The 17,924-nt window shown below is 38.8% G+C and overlaps 1 protein-coding gene across 5 annotated transcripts in view; it reads left to right on the top strand.

Moving 5' to 3' along the window:
• Positions 1-17,924, top strand: part of svild (supervillin d) — a 290,646-nt gene that overhangs the window by 56,178 nt on the left and 216,544 nt on the right. For 3 of the 5 annotated variants that reach the window (XM_056253248.1, XM_056253194.1, XM_056253327.1), the window contains exons 3-5: positions 2,185-2,218; positions 4,907-4,965; positions 15,930-16,021. In XM_056253248.1, coding sequence (XP_056109223.1) covers positions 2,185-2,218; positions 4,907-4,965; positions 15,930-16,021 — 185 coding nt within the window. Of the gene's footprint in view, positions 1-2,184; positions 2,219-4,906; positions 4,966-15,929; positions 16,022-17,924 lie in introns of those variants that run through there. The other 2 variants (XM_056253397.1, XM_056253468.1) reach the window with 2 other exon arrangements.

Here is a 17,924-nt window from a genome sequence, read left to right as displayed (position 1 = left end):
ACTCACCCTCATGCTGTTTCAAAACTGTACTGTATGCTCTATTTTGTCCCCATGGAACACAAAAGGACTGCAGCAGTTGGTGATCATGAGCTGACAAGGTCCAAAAATAATATATTTTGAATATATTATTCAAACATAAATTTGAATAACTTATATTTGGTCTGTTTCTCACACACTGATAATCACCCCCCTCTGCTGCAGCTATAAAATCAGATTAGAATGTTACTCAAATGCTCATAACCAATTCCCATGGCATCAAAACTGTGCCTTAAGCACCATGTGGTCATGATGAACTTATGAAAAGATCTACAGTATTTGAAGATTTCACTGCAATAATAACAGCAATGTGCCTTTGAAAGGACATGAGAGTGAGAAAATTATGACAATTCTATTTTTTGGGTGAAGGTGAACTTCCTTCAAAACTTCATACCAAGACCAATATGACTAAAAACGTTATTACAATTGAAGATATTTGCAAACAACAATATGTAAGTATTTACTTTTTTTTTTTTTTTTGTAATTTTCTGGAAAAACTTTGGATACCTAAAAAAATGTGGATGTTGTGTAAATATCCCTTTAAATTTGTCATGTTATTTAGAAGTGTTTCCCCCAGTGGGGTGTCTCTTATGCCATGTTTCTCCTCTAGTAGAAACTTGTACACTCTAAACACATAAAGCTTTGTTTGTTTCTCAGAAATGTCAGTTGTCTGAGCATTGACTCATTGTAACACAACCTTTGGTGAACTCTCATAGGGAAAATAAAACTCTACTAGTACTCTACTATGATAGTTCATGGCACATTGTGCTCGGCTTTGGGTTTTGATAAGCTTCTAGCCATATATGCTGTCTGATAAAAAACGAGTTTTTTCCTGTTAGTTGTGGTTTTATAATGACATATTTTTGCTGGTCCTGTTTGTGCTGTTATTTCTTGAATTTCGTTCTAAAATTAGTAGTTTCTATTCCTGTGTTAACACGGTCTATAACAAATACATACTTAAAAAAAAAAGTCAACAGGCTTTAATTGCTTCACAGCATAAATCACGTGGGTCTGATCAACAGGGTCCATACGCAGTGTTCACTGCTCCTTATTCACTGAGCACGGGATAGTGAAGATATGTTGAACTTCACTTCACAAAATAAGTTCATTTGGAACACCCTGCAAATGTCAGATGCTTGATTTGTGCATATAGAGAAATCTAAGGTATGATATGATGAGAAGGTGTGACATAATATACTGTAAATAAATATAAATTACCTTACATTAGTGTCATAGATTTGTATAAAATAAATCCATGTGTGTTTATATAAATATAAATGTATTAAGTATTATCAATTTAAGTAATATAAATCGTCTTATTTGAAAGCGGTAAACTAAATGATAAATGTCTGTTGTATTGTTTAATATGAAAAGCGTAATTTTTTATATTAGATACCTTTTATCTTATTAAATATAAATTATATATTAATCATAATCTGATAGTTACATTGTAATTGTTGCGTCTCTTGTACTTTATACTTGCGAATAGCTGTGTACAAACCACAGATGGGAATAATTAAATGAGAGTAATAATGCCGGAGCCGCAACTCAGTTTCACTGCCTTAATTTATTAAAACTTCTCTATGAGCTGAAATAACTGGTGTGTATATTTCCCACTTCCTGTGTTTTTTTTTTTTTTCCCGACCAAAAACGTGCCTATAGCTGCACACATCACTTTTTAGGTGTGAACTAGCTATGGCCTCAAAGCATTGATAAATTAAAAGGCACCAATTTTTAAATGTATGGTTTCATCTCAGATATGTGCCTTTCACGGTTTGTTTTTCACAGATTTTATTGTTATCCAAATATGGAAGTGTTATGTAAAAAGTCCATGACACAGCCTGCATGACTGTAAAGAAAATTACAATGACTTTACAAGTTATAGATTGACCTGTTGCTAGTCTTTACAGTGCTTGAATAATCCTTTACCAATGTGTAGCATTTATTATGTGTAGTGTGTGCTTTCTCATGCTTTTATCTACCACAGAGTTCCCATTCTTATCTGCCTTAAGCAGGACAATGGAAATGCCGTGAGGGGCGACAAAGCGGTGATTAGGTTTCAGGAGCAGCTGTGTCATCTTTTGTTTGCTTGCCACATATTAATTCATAAGCTCATTAGTCTTTGCCTTTCTCTCTCTCACACACAGTCCACTGGAAGCAGAGGAAGCCAAGAAGCCGCAGGGTAAGTCTCCTTTCCTTTCATTGGCTTCAAAGAGCCCCTTTGTGAAACACATAGTTCCTTTCTCTTGCCTCAATTGTGCCACACTCTCCCTTTTTAAAAGAGCAGAGAGACAGTGATGTACTCACATACAGCTGGAGAGAATCTAGTGAAACACACAAAGAGCCTTACACACAGATGTGCACATGTGTAATTGTGTATACAGCCATCCTGTTCCGCTGAGAGCTTGTTCAGTTCGAAGTTGTGATACTCAAAGTAGACCCAGACCCCCGAGTGGCCTGTACACCACAATCAAAAATGTATTATTATTTTTTTTAGGAAAGGGAGTTTCCGTGTTTAACACATTTTGTACACATTGGATGAGTTCTAGTATGTTGCGTCACATTTGATTTTGTTGTGTCATTTGTTTGCAGTTTAGACGTCTTGTTCATTATGGCAGAATTCTAGGTTTGTCTTGTCAATTGTTTACAATATAGATGAGGTGTTTGCTGGCCAAATACAATAAATTAGGGATTCACAATATATCTGCATCACATTGTTATCTGTCAATATTATTTGATGTCAATAATATTTTTTTGAATTGTTATTGGAAAATATTAGATATACACTACCGTTCAAAGGTTGGGGTTCAATACATTTTTTGTTTGTTTTTGAAAGAAGTCTATTATACTCTTAATCTCCATTTATTGAATCAAAAATACAGTAATATTCTAAAATATCATTATTTAAAATAATGAATTTCTATTTTAATATATTTTCTTTATTCAGGTCTTTGGTGTCATGTGATTTCTCAGAAGTCATTCTAATATGCTGATTTTATGCTTAAGAAACATTTCTCATTTTAATATTCAGACCTGAGATTGTATTATCATAAAATATAAAATATGATATAAATTATATGATATTATATTAAGATTTTTGTGGAAACTGATGTGTCCTTGCTGAATTATATTCAGTCATTTCTTTAAAAATAAAAATCTTACTGACCCCAAACTTGAGTGGTAGTGTATATCGGCTGATATTGGATATTTAATTCTACATACTCTTTTCTGCTTATTTTTACACTTAGATTACCTTTAGAGTTAATATTTATTAACACTTATAATTTAATAACACTGATAAATATAATCTTTTGCGGTCTCAAAATTTAAATCTTTTTTTCATACTTTCACTTATAAAAAAATTATTTATTTTTAGTGTTTACATTTTTTTTAACACATCATGAAATAGATGATTAATTTTGGCCTTTTATTGGTTATTGTTAATAGTATCACATAAAATATTGGCTTTTGTGGTATATTCAAAGTATAATGCGAATGAATTAATCATTTACATTAAGACCAGGAATATGTATAAAAGTTAATAGGGTCCTTTTTGCACTTACTAAATGACTTATGACTGCTTTAATAAACAAGGTCATTGAAATGTTCAGTAACCAACAAACACAGCTACATGTAAGAACAGACACATTTTTAAGCCACATAAAGTATGATTACTTTCAGGTCTAAAAGTGGTCCCCAAACCACGTAATTTGAGTACCCCTGCTTTATGGGTTGGTTTGAGTGATCACAGTTTCTGTGTGCTGTATTCTAGTGCTTTCTTCTCTGATCTGCTTCTGAGTATTTTGCAATGAGGTCATTCATTTGAATGTGTGAACTCAGCAGGTTTTAGGATTTGTCCACATCATTGATGCCTCTGGAGGAGTTGGACATTTTTGTAAAGTCAGCTGCCATTTTACTGTAAAATCAACCCACGACGTGAAAGCGGCCTGATTGACAATTTTGACTGACAAAGGTTTCAACAGCAGTAATCCTTTGTATTGTGTGACTCACAGACCTCCCCTGTTGTTATACTGGACTATAAAATAAGACACAAAATACATCACTGCACACACAGACACTTACAGCAATACATGTTTTTATAATCTGTGACCAAACAAAGGACAACTGGCTGGATAGATGGATGGATGCACACAGACATAACGTACACACATAAAACTGCACTTATGAGAAATTGTTGAATCGAATCGAAATCGGATCGCAGTGCATCGTATGGGGGTGAATAGTATCGCATCAGTAGCTGCTTTATATGTATCTTTAATGTATCCTATCGTTGGCTATGCATCAAGATGCGTATCGCATCGGCCTCAGTTATGGAGATCCACATCTCTACTATATTCTATATATGAATACTATTTCTATTCTATACTTTTCTATACCTAAAAAATAACCCACCAAATAGGTTTATTTCATTTGTATCTTTAAGTTTTATTTATTTGAGCTATTGCTAATTTGTTTATTTGTTGTTATTTTATTACTGACTGTGTACTTGTCCTTAATAATGTTTGAAATTTATATTAGTTAGTTAGGTTAGCCATAGGCAAAAGTTCCTTGTGTAAGTGTTCTTTAGGCTGCTGATTTTTGTTCATGGTTTTTAGCTGCAACCAAATGTTTTGCAAAAAGAGACACAGAACAAATATGTTTGAAGGTCTCTTTTGTAAGAGAGTTACTTTTCTATTAAATATCAAAACCAAAACAAACTGTGAAACGATCCTTCTGGGAGCATGACTTCACTCAGTACATCTGATATTGTGTGCAGCATGAGGAAAGTTTCCTTCAGGCACGTTGATTGGTGTGCATGCATGTGTGTTTGTGCACATTCTGACATTACACTTTGTTTGTGTGTTGACAGATGAGGGGAAAGCAGATGACGCCAAAACCGGTATGCCTGCCAAGACGTCTCTTTTAAAAGTAAGTGCCCTTTATCTGTAAGCACTGTAATGGACAGTTCATCCGCCTGTCACCTATGGAAGCATGAGTAGCAATATTCAATTTGAAATGTAATATGCAAAATGACAATGCAATATGTAAAATGGCAATGCATTTCTATATTTGAATTTATATTTTCCATTACATTTTGTGCAACGTTGGTGCAAAATGAGAAAAAAATCAATTATATGATTTACATTTGCCATTTCATACACTAGTTTTAATATGCAAATTGAATACATATTTAAAACCCTCTGGGGACGGCAAACGCGCCGGCGCGTTTTGGCAGATTTTTTTCACATAGCAGAAAAATAGACTTAAACTACTCCATCATTTCTGGTCATACAGTGTTAAGAAATATTAAAAAATAAACTGTTAAATGTCTACTTTTTTATGTGCCCACCTATCGAAATAAAATATTGTGCTTTTGTAAAATAAAGAAAATAAACAGGGTGTGCGTTCTGCCTCTCCATGTGTGATGATCTGTAACGTGATGCGGTGAAGGCAGAGAGGAGGCTGGATCCAAACGCAGTGTACACGCTTTATTTAAACAAACTATAAACTTAAACAGAGACTCAGAACTTGGAACAGGAATCTTTACACAGGAACGACCAACACTCACGTTAATCCTGGAACAGAACATACATTCAACAACTCACAAAGACAGGGCAGAAACACAGGGCTTAAATAATCAGGGACAAACGAGCTAAACAAGGGGGCATGGGAAATCAGAAACACCTGGGATAACTAATAGACAAGACAGGGAACCATAGAACATGACAAGATACAAACCCACATCGTGACATAACCCCCCCCCTTAAGGGCGGCTCCTGACGCCCATTAAAGCAACAAAAAATGCAGGAGGGCGGAGGAGCATAGGCAGTCTTAGGGGAGGGACGGAGGGCCAGGCCCGTGCAGGGGAACGGACCCTGGACATAGACAAGGCGGGCCTGGGCCCGTGGAGCGTGGGCGGGCCTGACTGAGGCGGAGGCCAGGGCGGAGCAAGACGAAGCGGAGGCCAGGGCGGAGCAGGATGAACTGAAGGCCACGGCGGTGCAGGAAGAGTTGGCGGCCAAGGTGGAGCAGGATGGGCCGACGGCCAGGGTGGTGAAGCAGAACATGCATTCAACAACTCACAAAGACAGGGCAGAAACACAGGGCTTAAATAATCAGGGACAAACGAGCTAAACAAGGGGGCGTGGGAAATCAGAAACACCTGGGATAACTAATAGACAAGACAGGGAACCATAGAACATGACAAGACACAAACCCACATCGTGACACCATGTCCGTGAACTTTTTTTCTGGAGCACGTCTCTTAAACTTAACTCTCTGGGGTCGGCGGTCTCGCCGGCGATACCAGCTCACTTTTTTCCTTATCAGTGCAAAAGAGACTCAAATTACTCTGTTAATTTTGATCTTACATATAAGTGTTGTACATCATTCGATCCTGTTAAGTTTGTATTTTTTTTGTGGAACCTCATAATAAAAACAAAGTGTTGTGCTTTTCGCCTAATAAAGAAAAATAAACATGATGCGCGTTCTGCGTTCTCTCTGTCAGTGAAGTCCATTCTGAAACGCGTCCGAAAAATCATCTGTAACTCTGCAAATACTCAGTCAAACCGGTATACAGGCACACAGGCATGAAGCCTGAATTATCTTCTTTTAAATGAAGTAATTTATATAAAAATTTTTTTTTCTCATTTTATGTAATCTGTACGAAAAGAGAGAGATGATAGTCGTTCTCGTCTCAGCTCATTAAAGTTAATTTGACCACGCCCACAGAGCGCGCGCTCTATTCAAACACAAATGCGATCCACGCCCACATCAGCTGGATAACCCACGAAAGAGACTCAGATTTACGACGCTGTGAGGAATAATAGTTCTATCTTAATAATAATCCTGGAAAAAATTACCTCAGAAGTAGGCTACAGGTAGTTTCATTTGGAGGAGCAACGGATCCAGCCGAGGAAATAGGTACATTCTTTATTTTCAAGTGCTTTGTGCTAATCGCGATATGGAATAGTGTCTGTAAACAAAAAGACTGTTTGAATCGCGTTTTTGTGTGTGAATGAATGAACAGCTTTTACCTAACTATATTCCAATACTGAGATGAGTAAAAATCGACTGAAATATGTTGAAATAAAATATTTTTGTATAAGCAACGTATTAAACTGCAAATTAACATTTATATGTCCTAATCATAAAAACGATGTGTTACATATGAAAGACAAGATGTCGTTTTTACTGTAAAATACTGCCACATCAAATAAGCTTGTTTGCTAAGATGTTATTATAGTGTTTGTTCGATTGTAAGCTATATTCAAACTAATTAATCCGCAACTGTGAAATATGTATGATAAAATGTATACTTTAGTATATAATACAAAGAAAGATTACATTTGAAATATAGTTAAAATTTTAATTGTTGTTGTAATTGTAACCTTTTTATTAAAATAGCAAAAATATATGTAGGCTACATATAAATAAATCTTAGGTAAATCTTAAAAGCTCAATATAAGCCTCCTCTTTAAATTATTTGTATTGTGTTTTATTAGTGACACATTTGGGATATATTCCCAAACTTTCTGTAAAAACAGTATGATAATTAACTGCACAATTACTAGAAATTTTTACATTTGATATTATACAATTTGAAAGCACAATTTGAAAAATAAATAAATAATTGGAACTGTGAACCAATTTTGTATTATATAGGCATATATATATATATATAATATATATATATAATATATATATATATATATATATATATATATATATATATTATATATATTGTCATTGCATTCTTGTGGCTCAGTGACACACCTGAATGAAAGGGTCATTAGTATGCAGCCCATTATGCGCTCATTATGCGGGCCCATTGTCTTCTCAGGTGTGAATCACAGCAGGTCACACCCCTGCGCATATTGCCTTTCCAAACAAAAAGTGTCATTTTTAAATTTAAACCAATCTATTGTTTTACGGAATGATAAGGCAGGATGATTTTCAGATCATTTTGAAGAAAAAACTCTAGGCGACGACATCCATTAGTCAAAAGTCTTGTGGACAGATATTTAGTATGTGTTTTGTGGCCTTATTTCAGAAACTTTAAGTTTTAGTTTTTTCAATAACCACGCATAAACAATATTCTCTCAAAAATACAAAAATGTACATACATGTTGATAACACATTATGGTAGCCCTGTGTGTGCTAAATAGAGTGTAATTACACCTTTGCCAGTAATATGTTTATAAGCAACTGAAAAAAGCACAAATGTCAGAGTATGTCAAAACATCTCAAGGACCCAAAAAACACCTTGGACCCCAGAGGGTTAAACAAATCTCAGCGAATACTATTCACCCAGACATGAGCAATATATGTTTATGATCATTTAAGTTTGTACTTTTAAATGATCTAATTTAAAACTAAAATAAATATTCTCTGTTTATGTAATCTATATAAAAAGAGAGAGATGTCCGCCGTTCTCATTATCGTTCTCGCATCTCATTATTCCGCTAATGTGACACGCCCACGGAGAGCGCGCGCTATTCAAACGCTAATGATCTGAAGCAACACATTGAGACGTGTAAACGCCGACATAAACTCGGTAAACACTATATTTAGTCAGATTAATGTTGACACATCAGGGATGGCTTCCCAGGCCTTGGCCCGAGTGACTAGGAGCTGAATGAAGTTTAGGGGAGGGCCGCCGTGCGTCAAGGACCCGGCCACCCAGGTGTTTTGAAGAGGAAAAGAGCTATTTTTCTGAAAATTTTTGTGCTTTATTTTTGTCGCTGTTGAAACAGCATTTGTTTGCAAGGGTATGTGAACTGAAACGGGCCAGTAGGTTGAAATTGGAACATTTCCAGCCGCCTGAACTAAAGAGGCACATGAACTCTCTCTGGGGGTGGTCCGGCCGCAGCGAGACTTAACCCCTTTCTCTTCCTTCCTGTCCTTGGACTAGGAAGGCTTCCGAGGCTCAGGGTCCAGCATAACTTTAGGCTGGGGGGACCTGGTGTTGCAGGAACTGGAAGCGCTTAGCTGGCTGTGGGCGTCGATTGGTTTCAGCCGCTGGGCGCTGCGCAAATCCTTGAAGGCTGTGGGGTCCGGTCCAGACTCGTCCAAGGAGCGGAGGAGTTTTGCCTGGAACACTTGGAGGACCGCCATAGTGTGCTGGGCTGAGGCAGCTTGACCAGCGGAAGTGTAGGCTTGGCCGTCGAGAGCTGAAGTGGTCCTGCATGGGTTAGATGGATGCGTCACTTTAGACCTCCATCCGATGGCGGTGGGTGGGCAGAGATGTGCGGCCACCTCTTCCTCTTGGGGTGGGGCAGTTTTTCATACCCCTTTTCCTCTGCGCCGTCAAGGGTTGAGAGCGCTGCAGAGGCAGAAGTGTGTAGGCAAGCTGAGTAGGGGGCGCACTATGACTTCGTCAGTTAGCCACGAACTTCAGGGAAGAACGGCGCCGGCCGCTGGCGAGGGCTCTATTGGCGCCCCGGCAGAAACCACTCGTTGAGGTGGCTTCTAGTTGTCTTTTCTGGTGAAGACCAATCAAGGCGTCTCTGCTCGCCCTGGCGCCACTTCTGCTGGACTGAGACGGGGGTCGGGGTCAATGGTTGAGCCCGACCAATCATCACCTTTGGACGCTGCCAATGACAGGCTGTCGTCGTTATCCTCCTCCGGACAGACATGCATCTCTTCAATGGGCTGTACTGTTATTTAATGTGTTTTTGGATTGTTCTGCTCCCGACAATATAAACTGTGGAAAATTTCAAGTAATCTAGGAGCTTTTTACTGCTTTTTACCTTTCCCTCACAGCCTCACTTTCATACCTGCCATGGCGCTGCTCTGAATAAGGTCTATTTTGCTGACGTTTTGCATTGGGTGGGGGCGGGGCCAACTTCACGCAATAAATGACAAGAGCGGAATGGGGCGGGGACGTGATCGGCTTGGAATGCATTATCATTTTGCATATTACATTTCAAATTGAATATTGATACCCATATGCTTCCATAGTCACCATGTGTCACCTGTCATTCTGTCTCTCTTGCAAACAAATGTTGTTTTCACTGTCATACAAAAAATATTTTACAGGATATTTAAGTGGAATGTATAATTTCAGCACTAGAAGTGACACCAAACAGAATTCCCAGCTCTTCCTCCTCATCTAAAATGCATCTTCACAAGTTTCAAAATTAAAATTGCTGAATTGGCCTTCTGGGTTGGCATACAAATTGACATTGTAACTGAACAGTTGTGGTGTTTTGTTCTTGAACAATTCAGTATTTAAACTAATTATTCTTGTATAGTTTGCATGGACTAACTCATTTTGGTCCACTGAAGTCTCTTCATGTTAAAGTGTGCTTTCTTTCCATCAAAGACTATCCACCTAATATTTAATGTAAGAGCCATTCTTACGCGTGGCCATTTGTAACATGAAATGTGCAAAGCTTCCGGTGCCATCCACTTCCAGTTATTTTAGATATAAAAACAGTGCATTATGCTGCTTGAAATTGCAAACTGTTATATAATTTAAACTTATTATTACAATCATAAACACACTAGTTTTTAGTGCAAATAGTTTTACTGGATTTTGCACTATTGTATTGTAATACAATATATTGTGATATTGTAATATTTTTTTTTTCCTATTTACCTATAGTGGCTAATGGTTTGGAAGTCTCGCACATTCACGGGAAATAGATTAATTCAGCGTCACAAAATAAGTTGGATAGCACAAGCAAATAGGAGTTGATTGTGAGCTGTAAAAGACAAACAAGTAGTCCTGCATTAATTTCATGTCATTGCTTGAGCCAGAGGTTGATGTCAGAGAGAAATAGGATAAATTACTTTAAAATACAAAATGGCACACTTCAGTTTAATTGCTGAAATGTAAAGCAGCAGTTTGTTAAAAGCGCTAGATTTCTAGCTATGAAAAGTAAAAAAAAAAACTTTTATTTAATTATTTATTTAATAGAAATTTTAATTCAGTTTAATGAGACTCAACTACTCCCCTAAGACAAATTCATGTCTTTCCTTTTATGTTGGTATTATTATGTTGTAAGCTTCTGACTATGATTATTATGTCAGCATCTGGTCGTGGCATGGCAGGAAATGATCTTGGAGGACTTACACTAAATTAAATGGATTGTTGTCAGCTGAGCTCTGAAGTTGTCCCAAATGGAGTGCAGTAATGCAGCTGTTTTGTGTTATAAGAAAGTCTGCAAGCTGGAGTTGAAGACGTCCAGGTGTCCTCAAGGACAGTTGAATGAAAACACCATAGTTTTTGTACCCAGAAGGCCAGAACATATTGGGTCTGCATGCACACAAGTCTCGCTATATCTTCAATGTCAAAAATTGACTAAAAAAGTTTATTCACAGCCCTTCAGATGCTCATTTAGCCTCAAGAATTGTATAAGTATTATCTAATTAAGTTACAATCTTGTTTGAAAAAGAGAATGATTTAGATTTTTCTTACTTGCGTGAAAGGGAATTCTGAAGTTAAAGGAATGTTCCGGGTTCAAGCTCAGATGACAGTATCTGTGGCATGCTGTCGATAACCACAGACAATAAAAACTGACTTGCCCCTATATTTGTAAAAACAAGCAAAACTTTTATGAACATAGTTCACACATTCGGGTTCACACATGAATGGAAAACATACATCGAAAATAAAGAAACACATGAAGAAAACACATGCACATAGAAAATACACCAGATACAGAAATGTGTTGCAAATGCTCACTACGCATATCCATAAAGTAAAAAAAACGAAAAAAAAAAAAAACCTTTCTCGTCATCAACAACACCACTGACGAGTAGACATTGAAATAGAAAAAAACAGTGGCATTTAAAACATGTAAGAAAACATTATTTACTTTTCTTTTGACTAAAATGCCATTCAATTTTAGTCATCTGAATTGTTTTAGTTTTAGTCTAGTTTTTGTCGATTAAATATCAAAAGAATAGTTTTAGTCAACTAAAATATACCGGTCACTAAATAAATAAAATAGAACAGAGATACAAATGAAATAGTGTTTTAAGTTTGCCAAGTAGGTCTAATACAGAGCTAGAGTTAGACTTTCACATTGTCCATGATTTTGACGGACAGGGTCGAAAAAATTCTGTCATGATCTTTTTACCTGTCATTTTAATTTTTCATATTTTAATGATAATAAGACATTTAAAAACAATAGTTTTTTTCACATATCAATTTTTTATCGTAAACTTACAAGACGAGCATAGGCTAATATTAAATGATTTAATGGCTATTTATTTAACATTACCCCTTGAATCGCCTCCGTTGCCGTTTCTGAAATTGCTCCCTTTTTATTTTTGGGTGAACAAACCCAATTTTTCTCCTTTAATGCACAAATCCAATGATACATATCTGATTTTCTGCCAATTGTTTTACTTTCACTTTAGACATAACCGACTGTTTAAATGACAGTTTTGTGTATGTGTCCTTTCAAGCGTGATAAGATGCGAAAGATAATTAAATTCAGCACTCTAAATTCAGTTAGAGAGGTGGCTGAACAGTCTCAAATTGAGTTCTCTTTCGTGTCTTGTGCTTAAATAGTTGCTTTATTGTTTAAATTGGCAGACCAAATGCAAATGCATGATCAAATTTATCCCGGTTCATTGTCGAGCCAATGTAAAATTCTTTGTTACCCGGATATTGTCACTCCACACAGTTTACAAATGGTCTTGTTTTCCTTGACATCAAATGTGAAATTTATCCAGATATGTCAGTTTTCCTCAAACATTTTATAAGACATGCAGCAATTGTATTCTCTTAACCTGCCCGGTAGATACATTACCATTCAAATGTGTGAATCTAATCTTCCTACCACACAGAGATTATTTGTGATTGAATCTCTTCCCAAATCATCCCTCTCTAACATCTTCGTCTCGTTCATGACGAAAAGGTCAATAGATTTTTGTTACAGGTTTTGTCATCAAAAACTTATCGACTTAGCATCTCATTTTCATCAGTGAAAACGTACTTGGTTACTAACGTAACCTCTGTCCCCTTAGATAACAGGAACGAGTACTGCGTCGCTAGACGCATTTGAAAAAAAATATGTTTCTCCTATTTACTGAACCTTATAGAATAACGCAGTGAAACTGCATGAGCCAATGGTTGAGGTGTGGAGTTCCCCCAACCAATGGCTGAGCAGCGTAGCTGCACAAATCTATGGCGCGAAAGCCTGCCAGAGCTCGTCAAAATGGGCGGGGCTACCCCTCTATATAATGCGGGCATTCTGCCATAACTCAGGTCAATTCGACTGCAAGTTATGCATTACTCATTCCTGTTATCTCAGGGAACCAAGGTTACATTAGTAATCGAGTACATTCACCATTGATACCGTTCAAATGCGGAAATCGTTCTAAGGTCTTGGCCCAGGACGCTTGAACAAGGGCCCAGAGGGCGCCAAGGATAAATTAGGGTGAGGTAACCATCTGACCCTAAGAGACTCAAGCCATAAGGAATGGTTCTAGTGGGTTGAGCTCATATAGGTAAGAAATAGATAGGACCTGTGCTTGTAGAGCAGGGATGTCCAAGTTGTAAAATCTGGCAAAGGTGGATGGCGAAAACCCGCCAGCCGCACACAGATGTCGCCAATGGACACTCCGCTGGACCATGCCCAGGCCACGCCTCTGGTGGAGTGTGCTTTTACTCAGATGGGGCACTGTAGGCCCATCGAGGCATAAGCTATCGCAATTGCATCCACTATCCAGTGGGAAAGTCTTTGCTTCATGACCGGATGCCCTTGGTGTGGCCTCCAAAGCACATAAAGAGCTGTTCCGACTGCCTGAACTGGGAAGAGCGCTCAATATATACTCTTATGGCCCGAACAGGGCAGAGTAAATGTGACTACTGCTCGCCCTCAGAGGGGGGAAGAGCAGAGAGAGTAATGAACTGTGCTCTGAACGGAGTAGAGAGCACCTTGGGTAGCCATGGCCATGTCTTGGTTTGAGGATGACTTTACAGTCGTGAGGCCCAAACTCAAGGCAAGAAGCACTTACAGAGAGCATTTGCAAGTCGCCCACTCGTTTGACCGATGCTATGGCTAGCAGTAGGGCGTTCTTTAGCGAAAGGGACTGTAGTGACTGTTTGCATAGACTGTAGTTTGCATGCCCTGAGGACCGTGGACAGGTCCTATGTAGGAACCTTTGAGGGGCGAGGTGGGTTTAGCCTTTTGGACCCCTTCAGAAAGCAAACAACCAGGTTGTTCCTGCCTATGGGCCAGAGCGCGTTGAGTGTTTTCTTTTTTTTTCTTTTTTTGGCCCACCACCACCCCCCCTCTTCGGAGGACAACTTTATTTTTAATAAAGGAAAAAAAATATACACAATATATTACAATACAGACAATAGATTTATATACAGTGCGTAACCCTTTATTGAGTTGCGTTGAGTGTTTTCTGTTAGAACGGTGTCGTGTTAGCGTCGTGCCACATAGACCTTGAGCGTGGAAGGGGGACCAGTGCCAGTGAAATGTCACAGGATGTCGGATCTTCACTCCGGGCTGTGCACAGCCAGAGAAAACAGACCACTTAAGGGCATAGAGATCTAGTGGACAGGGCTCTAGCCTCAGAAATACTGTTTAGGACCCTTGCGGAGAGGTTCATAGGCTCCCGTCGAGGGGCCAGAGGTAAAGGGCTAATAACTCTGGTAGGGGGTGCCAGATCATTCCTTCCGCTTGGGGAAGGATGTCCTTCCTCGGGGGAATTGGCCACGCTATGAGAGCAGCTGCGTCAATTCTGGGAACCATGACTGGTTTCGCCAGAAGGACTGGGCGTTTGTCCTCCCTGATCTGTCTGATGACCTGAGGGAGCAGCTCAACCGGGGGAAAGGTGTATTGGGGAAGGCTGGGCCATTTGTGGGTCATTATTGAGCATTGCCGGGCATGTGTGCCGCTCTCAGTGCCCTGCTTGTGCCTGGCAAGCTTGTACAGAGGTTTCGATCTGAGTCCACCTTGGTGGCTTATGTAGGACACCACTGCCATGCTATCCGAGCGGACTAAGACATGGTGCCCTCTCAGGTCTGCCAGGAAGGTTCTGAGGGCCAGAAAGATGGCCAGCATTTCCAGGTAGTTGATGTGCAGCCACTTCCACTGCACAGGAGTCTAGCGAGGAGAAGATGTTTGTCGCTGAAGGATGATTAATCGATGGTGAATGTACTCGGTTACTAACGTAACCTTGGTTCCCTGAGATAACAGGAATGAGTACTGCATAACTTGCAGTCGAATTGAGCTGAGTTCCTATGGCAGAATGCCTGCATTATATAGAGGGGTAGCTCCGCCCATTTTGGCGGGTTCTGGCGGGCTTATGTTTAAATCGTGTGGCTAAACATTCTAATTGGTTAGGGTTACATTAACGGTTTTCTCAATGCAAATCCTGCCCTATAGACTTTCGTTGTAAGTGTAAACACTATTTTATGTTTGTTACAAGGTACAAGACACTATTCTTTTCTGTGCTGATCGACAGCATGCCACAGGTACTTTTGACTGAGCTTAACTTATATTTAATTTAAAACATTTCTTTTAATATTTATTAAATGAGTATCGCTTAAGTTTCCACATTTCTCTCCCCCCTTAGATCTAGTGAATTGAGAGCAGTCAAAACCACTCTGACCTCTACGTCCTCCCACAAGCCCCTTTCTCCCACAGGCCTCATTCAATCTTAAGACAACAGCTTTTCACAGCCTGTGTGTGTGTGCGCGCCTGTAGGTCCCTGCAGCCCCCCTGGCTCTGCCTAGGCTTTGTAAAAAAAAAAAAAACGCGTGGCTCTGAATGGCTAATTGTGAGATTCTGATTGGACCATCCCTGGAGGATTAGTTTGATGTGGAAAGTACCCATGGTTCCTTTCTTTCAGATTTGAAGTTCCTTTATTCCTGTTGTTCTTGTATGTATACTGTAATTTTTTTCCCCTTTGGCCACCAGGGGCTGGAGAAGACAGACATCTCTGCCACCCCAAAGAACCAAGCAGATGACACTACCTACAATATCAGTGAGAGGAGGAAAGTTTCCGCCAGGTAATAATATTTTGTTAGCTAGTTCAAGTTAAAGGGTTAGTTCAGCCAAAAATGAAAATTATATTATCATTTACTCCCCTTCATGCCGTTCTAAACCTTTGTTTTCTTTTGTGCGACATAAAAAAAGAAAGACATTCATCATTTTTTTTGTTGTTGTTGTTTTTTGTCCATACAATGAATATTCAAAATATCTTCTATTGTGTTCCATGGAAGAAATAAATGCATACAGGTTTGGAATGACCTGAGGGTATGTAAATGATAATTTTTGGCTGAACTATCCCTTTCATTTGTATACAGTCCCTCTGTGATGATTCACACAAGGTTAGCTTTGGAAGTTTGTAATCCTCTGTGCTGGTTTAGTTTTGATCTGTGTCCTGGCAGGAAGGCAGTGAGTCATAGCAGATGAATGCAAAATGCCTGTCTGTCAGATAAGCATCTCTGTGAAGCCTGAGGTGTCTCTCTCTCTCTCTCTCTGTGTGTATGTCAAGTCACATTTATTTATATAGCGCTTTTTACAATACATATTGATTCAAAGCAGCTTTACAGATATAACAGGAAAATAATGTTCAGTGATGAAGTAAGTTCAGTAATGTTTCATTTTTGTTTTAAAAAAGTTATTAATTTAGTTCATTTATTTATATATATATATATATATATACACTCACCTAAAGGATTATTAGGAACACCATACTAATACTGTGTTTGACCCCCTTTCGCCTTCAGAACTGCCTTAATTCTACGTGGCATTGATTCAACAAGGTGCTGAAAGCATTCTTTAGAAATGTTGCCCCATATTGATAGGATAGCATCTTGTAGTTGATGGAGATTTGTGGGATGCACATCCAGGGCATGAAGATCTGGTGACTGTGGAGGCCATTTTAGTACAGTGAACTCATTGTCATGTTCAAGAAACCAATTTGAAATGATTCGAGCTTTGTGACATGGTGCATTATCCTGCTGGAAGTAGCCATCAGAGGATGGGTACATGGTGGTCATAAAGGGATGGACATGGTCAGAAACAATGCTCAGGTAGGCCATGGCATTTAAACGATGCCCAATTGGCCCTAAGGGGCCTAAAGTGTGCCAAGAAAACATCCCCCACACCATAACACCACCACCACCAGTCTGCACAGTGGTAACAAGGCATGATGGATCCATGTTCTCATTCTGTTTACGCCAAATTCTGACTCTACCATCTGAATGTCTCAACAGAAATCGAGACTCATCAGACCAGGCAACATTTTTCCAGTCTTCAACTGTCCAATTTTGGTGAGCTCTTGCAAATTGTAGCCTCTTTTTCCTATTTGTAGTGGAGATGAGTGGTACCCGGTGGGGTCTTCTGCTGTTGTAGCCCATCCGCCTCAAGGTTGTGCGTGTTGTGGCTTCACAAATGCTTTGCTGCATACCTCGGTTGTAACGAGTGGTTATTTCAGTCAAAGTTGCTCTTCTATCAGCTTGAATCAGTCGGCCCATTCTCCTCTGACCTCTGGCATTAACAAGGCATTTTCGGCCACAGGACTGCCGCATACTGGATGTTTTTCCCTTTTCACACCATTCTTTGTAAACACTAGAAATGGTTGTGCGTGAAAATCCCAGTAACTGAGCAGATTGTGAAATACTCAGACCGGCCCGTCTGGCACCAACAACCATGCCACGCTCAAAATTGCTTAAATCACCTTTCTTTCCCATTCTGACATTCAGTTTGGAGTTCAGGAGATTGTCTTGACCAGGACCACACCCCTAAATGCATTGAAGCAACTGCCATGTGATTGGTTGATTAGATAATTGCATTAATGAGAAATTGAACAGGTGTTCCTAATAATCCTTTAGGTGAGTGTATATATATATATATATATATATATATATATATATATATATATATATAGCCACTCTGGAGAAAACT

Source organism: Rhinichthys klamathensis, unplaced genomic scaffold (genome assembly GCF_029890125.1).
Source record: "Rhinichthys klamathensis goyatoka isolate OS25496 unplaced genomic scaffold, OSU_Roscu_1.1 h1tg000001l_1, whole genome shotgun sequence".
In the NCBI taxonomy this organism is placed as follows: domain Eukaryota; kingdom Metazoa; phylum Chordata; class Actinopteri; order Cypriniformes; family Leuciscidae; genus Rhinichthys; species Rhinichthys klamathensis.
This window is presented reverse-complemented; position numbering and strand designations above follow the sequence as displayed.